Source organism: Triturus cristatus, chromosome 4_2, assembly GCF_964204655.1.
Source record: "Triturus cristatus chromosome 4_2, aTriCri1.1, whole genome shotgun sequence".
Classification (NCBI taxonomy): Eukaryota; Metazoa; Chordata; class Amphibia; order Caudata; family Salamandridae; genus Triturus; species Triturus cristatus.
Window position 1 is genome coordinate 496,071,764 of NC_140586.1, and position 13,784 is coordinate 496,085,547.

General features: G+C 48.0%; 1 protein-coding gene across 2 annotated transcripts in view; it reads left to right on the plus strand.

Annotated features, from left to right (window-relative positions):
• The window catches only part of ZNHIT6 (zinc finger HIT-type containing 6), a 225,385-nt gene that overhangs the window by 12,602 nt on the left and 198,999 nt on the right, over window positions 1-13,784 (plus strand). For both annotated transcript variants that reach the window (XM_085602069.1, XM_085602070.1), the window contains exon 2: window positions 3,410-3,475. In XM_085602069.1, coding sequence (XP_085458195.1) covers window positions 3,410-3,475 — 66 coding nt within the window. The remainder of the gene's footprint in view (window positions 1-3,409; window positions 3,476-13,784) is intronic.

Consider the following 13,784-nt stretch of genomic DNA (forward strand, 5'->3'; position numbering starts at 1 on the left):
GCATTTGCAATGCAATAGGTCTCGCATTAGTTAAATGCAGAGCTATTGGCGATTGGCGACAGTTACCTTTTTCAGCGTGAGCACTAGGCTGTATACTATATGTGCAGTGCATTAACATGTGGGTCCGTGCGAGTAAAACCTATGTTTATGCGAGTCTACATCTTTAAATACCTGGAATGCTGAAAAGATTTGCACGCTCAGGAAACATCATCAGATTTAATGCTATACATGCTCTTTTTCTGCGTGAGCCATTTAAAAGGGACTAAAACACGAGGAAGAAATTACGTTTGCTGCAAAGTGCAGACTGTAAACAGAAAAAAAAATCACAGCTTGTAGCGTGGCGGTAAAGCGGGTAGAGAGTGTCTTTAGAAGACAGAATTTATACAGATGCCAGATGAGGGGAGGGAGCCTTGCTCACTTTGTCACTTAAGAAGGAGCCGACGCTGCTGCCATTGTTAAACCGGAATCGCGTCGCGCTGATTTTAAAAACAATTGTTAGGTGCACGGATCCACGCATTCCTAATTGCCCTTAGAGACGGCTGATACTAGAAACTTTTAAGTGAAAATCAGCCTAATGAGCGGCACGCTGACAGAGGAGATCACGTCAGAACAGTTTGCAGATGTCTGACGCGTGGCCGCCATTGTTAAAGTGCACACAGGATGTTTTCTTGGCGGTGTTGCCAGCATTGGTGAAAGTGACCTGTTCTGTGGCCACTGGCCATTAGTAAATACTGTGTTTCATTACGTGGAACAATCAATGCAACAATGCAATACATTTTTATGAATGGGACCTTAAACTCTGATTAATCAGGGCCTCAGTAGCGGGCAAAACCTAAATTAACTATCACTTACTGTACTATGTATTTAAACGAAACAAATGTGTAGAATCCTTACAAAGCACGTAAATTATACATCAAGATATTCCTGCAATTACTTGAATTGTCTCTGTTGAGGCCTCATCATTTTTTGTTTTGTTTAGCAGTTTTTTATAGCACCAACTCGACCCGAGGGCATCAGATCGCTTTACGTGTGCACCAAATGCATTAGAGACAGACATATTCTTTTTTTTAGGCACGAGGAGATTAAGTGATTTGCCCAGATGCTTGAGCCTGCCGCCAGGCTGGAACCTGGTTCCATGCGTCAGAGTCGGCCGCTCTGGCCGTTAAGCCACACCCCCCTTTCAAGAATTCCATTGTCGGCATCCATTAACTACACTGGTATACACAAAAAATAGAAAAATATCAGTTAAATCGGGATACTTTGTATAGATTCTGTCCAACAGATTGTAAACGTTAGAACTTGTACGCTATTCAGAAGGATTCAAAACGAGTAGTTTTTGGACTGATCATCTCAACATGTGCTGGCGAGAAAAGTTATTTTTCCGTAATATGATGCTGATCGCAGTATCCTGTCTATATAAATTGCACCCTGAAGCTCATTTACAGTCGAAGAAACACCTTTGCAGCAGTTTTAATCTGCTCGTGAATTTTGAAAGATGCAGGTAACCCAATTAAAAGCAAGAGTGGCAACTATGGAGATCCCAATGCCGTGATTATAACAAATTATTTTAAATGGAAGTTATCGATAGTTACTAATTAACTAACCACCATTATTCTTGCCCAGGCGTGCGCGCTGCCTACATAAACAAAAGAAGTCCCCAAACGAAGACATAAACACCTAAGGTGTAATAGTATAGTACTTAGGCGGTGCTGCATCCGGTCAAAACGGAAACTAAAAGGAGGGACATAAGGGGAGGATTACCCATTGGCAAACAAGTTTTCGTGAAGGACAGTAACCGAGCCAAATAACAAGCTGCAGGCAAGCAGCAGGCGGCATAACTTTCGCTATACAGATTACTGGATGTCTGGGAGAGAGAGCGCATGCGCGCTGACTAGGCAAGACCTAAAAAGGGAGTCAATTTTATTTATTTTTTGTTTTACTTGTGTCTTTTGGGAGATTAAAGTCACCCAAGATGGTGTGGGCATGTCGGAGGGATGAGGCGATGGGGAGGTCTGAGAATTTATCAATTCATTGTTGTTCTAAATGGAAGGTCTGTATATGAGATGGAAGGCGACTGTTTGAGTTGCAGAGAGTGAAAAATGGCATGTCAGCTACTCCATAAAGTTGTGTTCTTGTGTACGGTAAAGGACTAGGAGAACAAATGGATGACAGCAAAACTTCCTCCCATTCTTAATTGCGAGAGCCACATGATGGATTCTGTTACCCGTGGTAAGAAGAGCATCTCTAGGATATGCAGGTGAACCATGTTTCTGTGATGAAAAGGGTATCAAGCTTGTGATATGTCTGCCATGTCTGGGTTGCCTAATTCTAGGTGTGATTGTGGAGCTTGGCAGTATGGGATACTGGGTGAGGCACACAGTGTAATCTTGCCTTGTAACTTTTAGTGGAATTGAGGTTCTGGCCCAGCAGGCCCAAACAGGTGATACCTCATCATTCTTATCTCCCTCATCCCCTCACCACCCAGCAGGTATGCCTCTGCATCCCACACAGGCTGTAAATAGGCTTCGGTCGGAGGACATAATTAGAGCGCAGCCATATTGCATGTGACTTGGCTCCACCTCTACATTGCTGCAACCTATTGCTTTATTAACACTTACAATATAATTGATTAACAATTAATCACTTTGATCTGGTAAACAAACAACCGTTGTTTATTTGTGGACATTGATTGTTGGGTAGTTCATACTGTAATGCTTCTAGAGTGTTAATATATGTGAGACTCAATCCACTTTACTTGTAAATGTTAGGCAGAGTTGTTCTTAGCAGGAAGAAAATGATTTTCTTTAGTAACCCACAACTGTGTCCGCTTTTTTTTGTGCTGATTGTCCATACTCACTACTCCTTCCCTTTTCCTGTGCCAGAGTTAAAAGCGTACAGCTGAGTTAGAAGACTGTTCAACTGATTTCAAGTAGCAGTACCAGGAGAAAATAATTCATCAATACGATTGTTTGTGTGTGTGTGTGTGTTTGTGTGCATCTATTGCATGACTTTGCTCCTTCATCATATTTAGTCGCACGAAAACATAATGTGCAACATGAGACCACTTACAAGTCTGGGTCACCAAGCCTTTATCTCTGAAAGCCCATACCAGATGGATTAGTGGGGCACAGACACTTTAAAGCATAGTTGCTAAGTTCTGTGGAATTATGAGACCTAAGATTTATTCCTCGCAACCCCTCTTTCCAGATTGTCTGGTTATGGGCTAATTACTATATCACCCCTTGCTTTAGGGTTTAAATATGGTACTTGACTCTCCTCGTCATTAGACATTGTTTATTACAATTCGTTCTTTGGAGAACCTTAGGTGCAGACAACTTTCTTCTTAAGTAGGAAACTTTAGCCATATAATACTGATGGTTTTTTTTGTGTGTGTTTTTTTTTTTTTTAGCTGTGGGACTTGTGGTTCTGAAGAAGCCAAATACAGATGTCCTGGTTGTATGAAATATTCATGCAGGTAAGCATTTTAATTCCTTTTTGTTAATTTAATTTTTCAATTTTCTTTTCCTTTACTTATGACTGGGGACTTACTTGTGTTCCTAATAGAAACTGTTGTAATTTTTCTTTCTCTTTGCAATAGGATTTAATTTTTTTGTTTCTTTGGTGTATTTTGTTTCTAGAGAATAATATGTTTGATGGCATGTGAAGCTGTAGATATGCATGCTCTGCATACTCCTGCTATCTGGTGTTGGTTTGGCATTGTGCAACTTGTTTTTCTTCTAAGAATTCTTTTGAGTCAAGTGGTGGAGTGACTCCTCTTATTGCACATCGGCATTGACTCCTTTGTTAGATTGTTTTCTCTCCATCGTCATGTTCAGACGAGTGCCTGTCCTCTGTGTTCAACTCTGTTCGGTATGAGTCTTGGGTCCTATCCTGTCTTCGACGGTGTAGTGTATCTTGATCACGCTTTTTTCATTCCTGTGCCACTCAAATACCATTGTCAGTTTAGCTTTTGACTGACCCCCCCCCCCCCCGCCTTTGGGGCACTGCCCATCTCTGGCCTACCCTTCCACTAGCACCGTCGATATGGGAGATGTGATCCTGATAGAATGAACACCGTTTCGATTTTGCCCGCAGTGTCATGTTAAATATCAACAGGTGTGTATCCTTTGCCGCTCGCTCGATCACCGAGAGGCTGACTGTGACGTCTGCAAGTCTTTCAGATCGTAAAAGACACTTCACAACCAAAGGGTGCATCAACTGGTGATGTCTCACTGCAGCGAAGATGATACTCCTGACATCTTGGGTGAGGAGTACGCCCAGGAAAAGCCTGCTGCCAAAGAGGTAGAAGGGGAATTTTCTGTAGAAGCGATCTCGGGCTTCAGTGTGAAGGAGGAACTGGAACTCCCTGCCACTCGGGCAGCACGTGTGTACTGTCACCCTTTCCACCTTTAGGATTTGGATCAATTATATTAATATCTTTTAAAAAGAACCGATAAAATACCGCCCACCTACATCCATTGGCCGGAGGTGACTAGTGTTTTAAGCACTGTGAGCATGTATCGCAGAAAGATCAAGTAGAGAAGTATGGAAGGAAAGGGAAAGATACAAGAAGTTCAGGACAGAAGGGAGGCTGTGTTCAGGCATGCGCTGATGTTAAGACCTGAGGGGTGTACTGAGGCAAGTTGGTGGACGTTAGGCACAGTTTCAGAGGTTAAACACAGTAATCGTAGATAGCGGGGGCAGAACAATTCACGGAATTCGTCAGTCAAATATGTAAGGCAGTGGTGCCACATCTTGTCAAAAAGAGGAAGGTGATGCATAGCCACAGCCGTCAGTTTATACATCTTTATTATATCCCATAATTTATGTAGCCAATCCTGTTGTGTCGGTACAGCTTCTGTACCCCATTTGGTGAGGAGGAGTTGCTTGGCTGCTCCCAGTGCAAGCGTATTATCTCTGGCGTAGGGGGTATGGGAGGAGGTTTGGGAGGACCAAAAGTATAGCTCCGGAACCTAGAGATATCAGTCATATACATAGTGTTTACCGCCTCTAAGACCCCTTCCCAGAAAGACTGTAATTTAGGGCATTGCCATAAAAGGTGAGTAAGTGTACTCTGTTGGCCACAGTGAAGCGAGCAGCGGCCATCCCCTGTCGGGGCCCAGGTGGCTATTCTGGCTTGAGATACCAGTAGTGTGCAAGTTTCAGGAGCAGTTCTTTACTTGTTGTGGTAAGGGTGGATGCTCGAGCGCGGTGCAGAATGTCTTGGGCCGTGGGTTCTCCATTTAGTGAGAATAGACCATGTGCTGGTGAGGAGGGGTACATAGTTCTGGGCCACCGTAGCTGTGAGTGTTGTATGTATCTGTATCCCCAGATATGGGATCCCATTCTCCACCAACTGGATAGGGCAAAGGGCCGCCAGCCGGGCTGTCCATCTCAAGAGACGGGTATGCAAAGGTTTGAGGACTTCTGCCGATTGGTCTTGAACCCGGATACAGCACGGAATACAGCCAGCTCCGTCATCAAAATTGCTAAAGTAAGTTTGGAGTTGGTGAGGGTTAAAAGGACATCATCTGCGTACAGCATACTCTTATGTACTCTCCCACCCATGGGAATGCCCGTTATGCTAGGGTTATTCTGTATGCGTTCCGCAAAGGGCTCCGTATGGAGTGCAAAAAGCTGGAGAGATAAGGGGTAGCCCTGCCGCGTTCCACGCATGATAGGGAACGGGATGGAACAATATCCCCCAGCCCCCCCCCCCCCCCCCCTGTCCGCTAGCATGAATGTACCCAAGTATGAAACTAGGGACCGATACCCACTTTTTGTAGAAAGTGCCTTGTGCAGAAGGTGACAGTCGTTTTGTGTTGTCGCTACACCATCGCTTCGGGATGAAACCAGCTTGGTCGGGGTCTAGCAGACCCTGAACGTAGGGAGACAGTCTGTGGGCTAGAACTCTGGTTAAAAAAAATTAGCATCAACATTCAAAAGGGAGATCGGGCGATAGGAAGAACAGCACTTAGTCTGCCTTTCCCTGTTACAGACCATGGCCAGGGCAATAAAATGGCCCCTAATCACAACCTTGAATGTCTCCCACAACGTAGCAACAGCAACTTCAGGAGTGTCATTAATTTTCAAAAAGGCGGTGATAGCTGTCAGGGTCTCTATTCGTATGTGATTGTAGGTGAGGAGTTTCACGTTAAGACGCCAGGCCGGTGGGGCTGGCAGACGTCCTCTGAGCTTGAGGCATAAGAATATGGGGTACTGGTCAGAGAGAATGCCGCACCAATGCCTACCGAGACCGTGTCAAGAAAATAGTCAATACGGGTATATGTTTGGTGGGCCGCTGAGAAAAAAGTGTAGTCCAGAGTCCTGGGAGGTTTGTACCGCCATATATCTGTTAAACCTGCCTCCTCCAACCAGTGTTCCGACCTGCCCTACCCTAAGAATAGTGCAATCCCTATTAGTATCCATTACGATACTGAAGTCAAGGCCACAGTCATTTAGACTGTGGCCTTGGCTGTCAACAAGGGCGGGAGTCATGGGGCTTCGCTGAAAGTTCAAGACGCTTGTAGTCGATCACTGATCACCATCTGCGTTTTCATGGTCACCTACCCTTTGGAGTTGCTGAAGCAGCTTAGTGTGGGCCTCTCGGTTGTTGGCTTCAGATGGTTTTCTCAGGACTTCGTCTTCCGTTGTTTGGAGCGCAACGAGTTAGGGGCTATGGACGGAGGGTCCGGCAGCGGGGACGCTGCCCGTGAGGCAGAGTACAGGTCCGACATGTCAGGGAGTGCTCTGGCATCTTCAGGAGTGCGTACCACTCAAACCTCCTCCTGCCACTCAAATTGGAGACGAAAGGGATACCACCATTTATATCTAATGCTCTGGGCTTGGAAGAGATCCGTGAGAGGCCTGAGGGCTTTCCGGTGCTGCAGCGTTAGTGGGGAAAGATCTTGGTAGAGCAACAACCGGTGGCCCTCAAAGTCGATGGTTGGTAGTTTCCGGGCGGCTTCCATGATTGCTTCCTTCTGTCGGTAAGAATGGAGGCAGGTAAGTATGTCCTGGGGTTGGCCCGGTGCGGCAGTCGGCCACCCATCGTGGTGAGTGCGGTCGAAAACGATCTCCTCATCCTGCCAGGAAAGGGCTATATGTTTAGAGCGAGTGACGAAGTCCTCGAGACTTCCCGAAACCGCCTGCAGGGGGGTGCTCTTGATTCGTAAGTCGGTGCGGCAGGACCGATTCTCAAGGTATTCAAGGCGATAGCGGAGGTCTAAATTCTGATCATGTAGCGCCAGCACCTCCTAGCGGTGGCCCTCTAACTCCTCTTCCAGTGCATCTCGGCCATCTTCTAATGACTCCACTCATAGGCCCACTGTCTCCACTGCATGGTTTATCTTAATCTACGTAGCAATATCACGTTTGAGTCATGTGAAGTCAACCCGCAGGGTCCCAAACAGGTGTTCCAGGAACGCCTTAGTGATGGGGGAGTCATCTCTGGCCAGGCTACCCACTCGGACGTCTTCAGCAGGGGGATCTGGTGTTGTAGGCCCAAGCATCCCCTCTCCCTTCCCAGCAGGTTTTTTGGCGAATATGTCCTTGACCGAGGGTTCTTTTTTTCCTTGTGCTGAGGGAGGACATGGTTAAGCGTCAGTGGAGTCACAAAGCACTCCCACTACGGTAGATGGCCAATTCCAGCCGAGGGCTACGTATGGAAAAACTTTCACGGGTAAGCAGGGGTGCCCGAATCACCCTGCACACAATCAGGAGTGGTTTACTATGTCTAGGAAGAGCTGGTCATACACTCGCCCACGGCAGGCGGGAGCAACTGGTCACCCACTCATGTCGCTGGCAGAAGGGGCCCCTGCAACAGGCACTCGTGGGGTGGACTCACAAGGGGGCTCCATGTACCAGCTCCTAGTCATCAGGGCCCATCGGCCTGTCTCTCGTTTCAGAGACAGGCCGGCCCACTGCCAGTGGGCCACAGAAGGTTACCGGACGCAACCCTTGTCTTATGCCCCCCATGGAGCTGGGGCAATCTTCTCGTGCAACTCTGCTCTGTCACCAGTCCCACTGCTTCACCGCAGCCCCCAAACAGGCCTATTTGTGTCAGTTTGGTGCCTCCAAATGGGTCACGCTGCATGTTCAGGTGATGCCGGGAAAGGGGGGGGGGGGTTAAGGGCGCACCCCGCTCCAGCTGCAGCTCTGGATGACTGCTCCTCGAAGGCGGTGCAGACCAGCCTGGGTGCGCAACAACAGGGCAGGGCCACATTCCAATGTCCAATGGCTGCCCGGGGGGATACACCACACTGCAGATACCACAAGGCAACACAGGTGGGCAACAGGCCACAAATTCAAGGGCTACAAAACCCTTGGCCCGGGGCCCAGGCCACAATCCCACTCTGCCGTGCCCCTCCACCAATCGGCAGTCCATTCACTCACCCGCTGTGGGCACGGAGGGCACCTACCAGCCGTCGCGAGGCCGAGCAAGTCCAGGCCACGCCCTGGGCACCGGCGCTCCATCGCCGATTCCTTCGAGATCCCACCTCCTCTGCGTCCTGGAACTTCCATTTTCCACAGGTAGCCACCACACTACGGGGCGCAACACGAGTGTTCCGCAGCAGTTCTAGGTCGGTTACAGCTGAAGGGATCCTTGTCAGCTGGGGCTGCCATGTGGGGCTTGGAAATCCGGCGGAGCTCAGAGTTGTGCGTCTTACTCGGTCACCATCTTGGACATGCCCCCACCTCCACTTTTAGAGATTGCCGGACCGCCACTGCCATCTGGCCATGGTCTGAACAGAAAAGATTCTTCGGAAGCCCTGGCTTTGGGCCCAGCTGAACCGAAACCCTCGGAACCATCTGCGGTTTCCATGTCCCTGGTTGTTCCTATACTTAATTATTATTTTGTTAAATTGATATTCGACAGAGGAAATCCATATTCAAGAAGGCACAGGGCAAATTATCACCTCTACTCCACTGACCAGGCACTTTTGACGACAAGGCTACTAGCTCTACACATCATCCTCCACCACTACCGCCACCCCCCTCCTCCACCTTTTCCAGTTTCACCACCTCCACCATCCCTCCTTCTCCACATCAGGACCTCTGGACAATACGCCTCCAGGGTCACCCACAGCAGGTATAGGAGAACCATTCAGGGCCCCTGATCCGTGTAACGCTTATGATACAGACCCCATAACTCCCAATGACTCAGATCTTTACCCAGTTTGCCCCTCCCCTCCTGAAAATGCCACTGCTTACCAGCAATTGATCGCTAGGGCAGCTACTTATCATGGAGTCACACCTCATTGAGGACCATTAGAACAGGACTTCCTCTTTGATACACTGTCATCCACTCATATAGACACAGTTTCTGCCCGTGCTCCCTGGCAGGGTGCGTCATGCTGATGACCTATTTTAATGAGCCAGTACATGCCCATATGATAACCCCATGGGTCGATACAAAATATAAAGCGGCTCCCTTAGACCCCCTTTGCATACGTAGTCGGGTGCCACCAGACTCCATTGTTGCTACCACAGCTCATAAACAAGTCAATAGTCTGGCAACTGGGGATACGCCACCTCCTGAAAAGGAGAGCAAACTTATTGATGTTGCTGGAAAACTAGTTGCAGCTCAAGCACCCAGTCATTGGTGTATTGGCAATTCCCATGCCCTACTACCACTTTACGATAGGGCTCACTGGGATGAAATGGTAGAGCAGCTGCAGTATCGCCCAGACAAACACAAGAAAAGGGGTCAAAAATTGTTTGAGGGTCAGGCCATCACTAATAACGTCACTCAGTGTGCCTTGCATGCAGCAGACCCAGCCGCTAGGGGCATTCATACTAGCATACTTGTCAGAAGACATGCCTGGCTCAGATGCTCATGCTTTAAACATGAAGTTCAAGAGGCAGTTTTAAACATACGTTTTGACAAAGAACATCTATTTGGTCCTCAAGTAGACTCCACAGCAGATAAAATGAAAAAAATTTACAGGTATGGTGAAGGCTATCGGAGCCTTACCAACTCCTACACTTTGTGGCTCCTTTCGTCTCTCCGGCTACAAAGAGCAGCTACAAATCCATTGCCACAGATGCCTTGACTTCTGAGTAGGAAGAGGGCCAATCCACCTACACTAAAGGGTTTTATAGAGGCTCCTTCAGGAGTAATAACAACAAAGGAAGAGGCAGGAGTGTTTAACCTCATGGTACAGCCTCCACTCCCAAACAGTGACTGCTCCTTCCATCCCCCGACCACATAACATCTGTCGGGGGAAGACTAAAGTTTTTTCACCCGGTCTGCAAATTCATCACAACAGACCAGTGGGTACTAGCCAATATGCAACATGGCTACTGTCTGGAGCTCATTACCACACCACCCAACATCCCACCTTGCAATAACAGATTATCACACCTAACACTGCTAAAAGAAGAGGTCCAAGCCCTTCTTCTCAAAGGGGCTATAGAACCAGTCCCCCTTCAACAGCAACTTTCTAATTTCAAAGAAAGATGTGTCACTAAGACCAATGCTCGACCTCTGACCTCTCAACTACTACATCCTATCAGAACACTTTCATATGATCACTCTACAGGATGTCCTTCCATTTCTACAGATGGGTGACTTTATGGCCACTCTGGACCTAAAGGAGGCTTACTTCCATACACCAATTCATCTTCCTCAATGCAAATACCTCAGGTTTGTCATAGCAGGAAAACACTACCAATTCAAAGTTCTCCAGTTCGGGGTCCGTACCGCACCAAAAGTCTTCACAAAGTGCCTTGCAGTAGTAGCAGAACATTTACGATGGCAAAACGTTCATGTATTCCCATACTTGGACGATTGGCTAATCAAAGCCAGCACCCATCAGCAGTGTCAGCAACACATACAGCTACAGTAGACCTGCTCCAGAAGTTGGGGTTCACCATCAATGCCCCCACATCTCATCTTCAACCTCTTCAACTTCAACCATACTTAGGAGCAAACCTCAACACACAGTTGGGGCTAGCTTAACCCAATCCCACTCGGATACAGAACTTTCAGATACTTCTACCTAAATATCAGCCAAACAAACTCTCACAGTTCTAACTATCATTCGTCTACTGGGTATGATGGCATCTTGCTTTGCCATGGTTTCCAGCGCAAGACTACACATGCGCCCACTACAACAACATCTCTCTTATCCCTTCCATTTGTTGCCTCTACGTCCTGTGTTTTGCAGTGTGTTGGACTCCATTTTTGCTGGTCTAGATGCTTTGTGCACTTTGCCCCTGCCGTAAGTGCCAAAATGCCAGTGCTCCCTTTGTAAAGTATTGTTGTGGGTTAGTGATTCCATGATTGGCTTATTTGATTTACTTGTCAGACCCTTGTACAGTGCACCATGTGTGCCCAGGGCCTGTAAATCAAATGCTGTTGGTGGGCTTAGAGCACTGAGTGTGCCACCCACAGAAGCAGCCTGTGAAATATGACTCTGGCCTGCCATTGCAGAGCCTGTGTGCAGTCTGGGACTGCCATGTCGACTTGGCAAGTGCACACACTTGCCAGTCCCCAAGCCTTCCCTTTTCTGCATGTTAGTCACCCATAATGTAGGCCCAAGGTACCCCTGTGGGCAGGGTGCATGGTATGTGAAAGGTAGGATATGCCCCGATGTGCGTGGCATGTCCTGATAGTGAAATACTGCCAATTTTGTTTTTCACTATAGCAAGGCTATCTGTTCCCATAGACCAGAATGGGGAGTTTGTTTATAACATCTTATAAACATAACTGACGCTGGGAACTAGATCGGAAAATAAAGTTTAGTATGCCTGAACTCAGAATGTTAAAGTGCATCTTTTAGTGAGGGTGATTTTTATTTTATTTTTGAAAATATTTTTATTGATCATTTGAAACATAAAACAACGTACATTGGCATTGAATACATCAGCATGACGACCATTTGATTGTGCACATAGATTCAAAGAGCACCTTTACAAGAAATTAGCATATTAGTGGTACAATGTATAGCATTTGACTCCCGCTGTATCAGGCAGTGGCATAACAGCTCATAATCTATTTAGGGATAGACCATATGATCTCAGTCACTCAGTTCCGATTCTGAGGTCTCACGCGTGGGGTCACATATATTCCCTCTGTATGCATTCCACCCTCCCCATACCTGGGTCCACTTTTTGGGGCAGCCTCTATGGATGTACACTGTTTTTTCAACAATCATTGTGGTGTCCATGTCTCTGCACCATTGGGCGAGGGTAGGGGCCTGCCTAGAACCCCATCTTTGGGCTATGTTGCGCTTTGCCAACAGGAGTCCCAGTGTCACCCAGAGTTGCGCCACGCGGCTAAGATCTGTAGGCTCCCACACATTGAGGAGACACCTCCTTGGTTCTGGAAGCGTCAGAACTTTTGTCACCTGGGAGAGTGTGCGCATGATCGCCGTCCAGTACTGGGCAATTACGGGGCAATCCCAGAGGGTATGGAAAAGACTGCCGTCCATACCACACTGCCTGAGACAGAGCGGTGAGTCGGTCCGTTTAAGTTTATATAAAAGTGTGCGGGTGTAGTACGTGCGGTGTAGAATTTGTAATTGTACCAGCTTCCGTTTGGACGATATCCCCACCTCCTTAGGGGAGGAAAGCGCCGCCTGCCAGTCCGTCTCATCAAATTCTCCCAGTTCTGTCTCCCATTTGGCCATAAGGGCTGAGAATGGGTCTGGCTGGTTGTTTATCACTTTCCGGTATATCAGGGACGTAGCTCTCTTAGTTAGATGCTCCATGAGGAGTCTGTCCTCCAATGGCGAGGACTCCGCCAACCGAGTCCCGGGCGGGACTGCCGCCCGGAGTGCGTGTCTGATTTGTAGGTAGCGAAATCGTTCATTGTCTGCCAGGTCATATTCTGCTTGTAGATGGGCAAACGTGACTATGTCACCTTTTTTCCAGAGATCGCCGACCCTCGATATCCCAATCAAATCCCATTGTAGAAACCCCTTGGTGGTGCGCAGCCCTCCCAACTGTTTCGCATCCCATAGTGGTGTGGCTTGAGTTATCTTCCCCTCCCAACCAAGAGCACGTTGCGCATCAAACCATATCCGCAGAGTATGTGCCGTTGGGCCCGTTAAGCAGCGTTTCTTAGTGTGATTATAGAGCGCTCCCATAACCCCCCCAGTCCCCAACAGTTAACGGTCCATACGGTAGGCCGGGTCATCCCCTGGCACATGAAGCCACTGGTTTATTACCATAAGCTGAGATGCCCAGTAGTATATCCTGATATTCGGAAGGGCGATACCCCCGTCGTACCAGCCTCTGGTCAGCTTATGGAGCGCTATCCGTGGCGTCTTATCTTCCCACAATAGACTATTCACCTCTGCGTTTATGGCGGTAAAGTACGCAGAGGCGACCGGGAAGGGTGTATTCTGAAGCAGGTAGAGAAATCTAGGGAGCGCCATCATTTTAAAGAGGGCGTCCCTGCCCAGCAGCGTCAGGGGCAGGGAACGCCAGTGTTTAACGTCACTACGAAACCGAACCAGGGGCTTCGTCAGGTTTTCGGCAACAAATTTCGCTCTATCTGCTGTCACATATATTCCTAAGTATTTGAAACCGTCCTCTACCACCCGAATGTCACACCCCCTAGGGAGCCGCGGCGGGGAGCCCTGAAGTACATACAGGTAGGATTTTTCCCAGTTTATCATGTATCCGGACACCCTCCCGTACGACGCACAGATGTCTAGAAGACAGCGTATCGAGCGCTCCGGCGAGGCCAAATACAGTAGGACATCATCCGCATACAGAGAGATGCGGTCCTCCCATCCCATAGTCCACTTTAGGCCACGGATAACCGGGTCCTG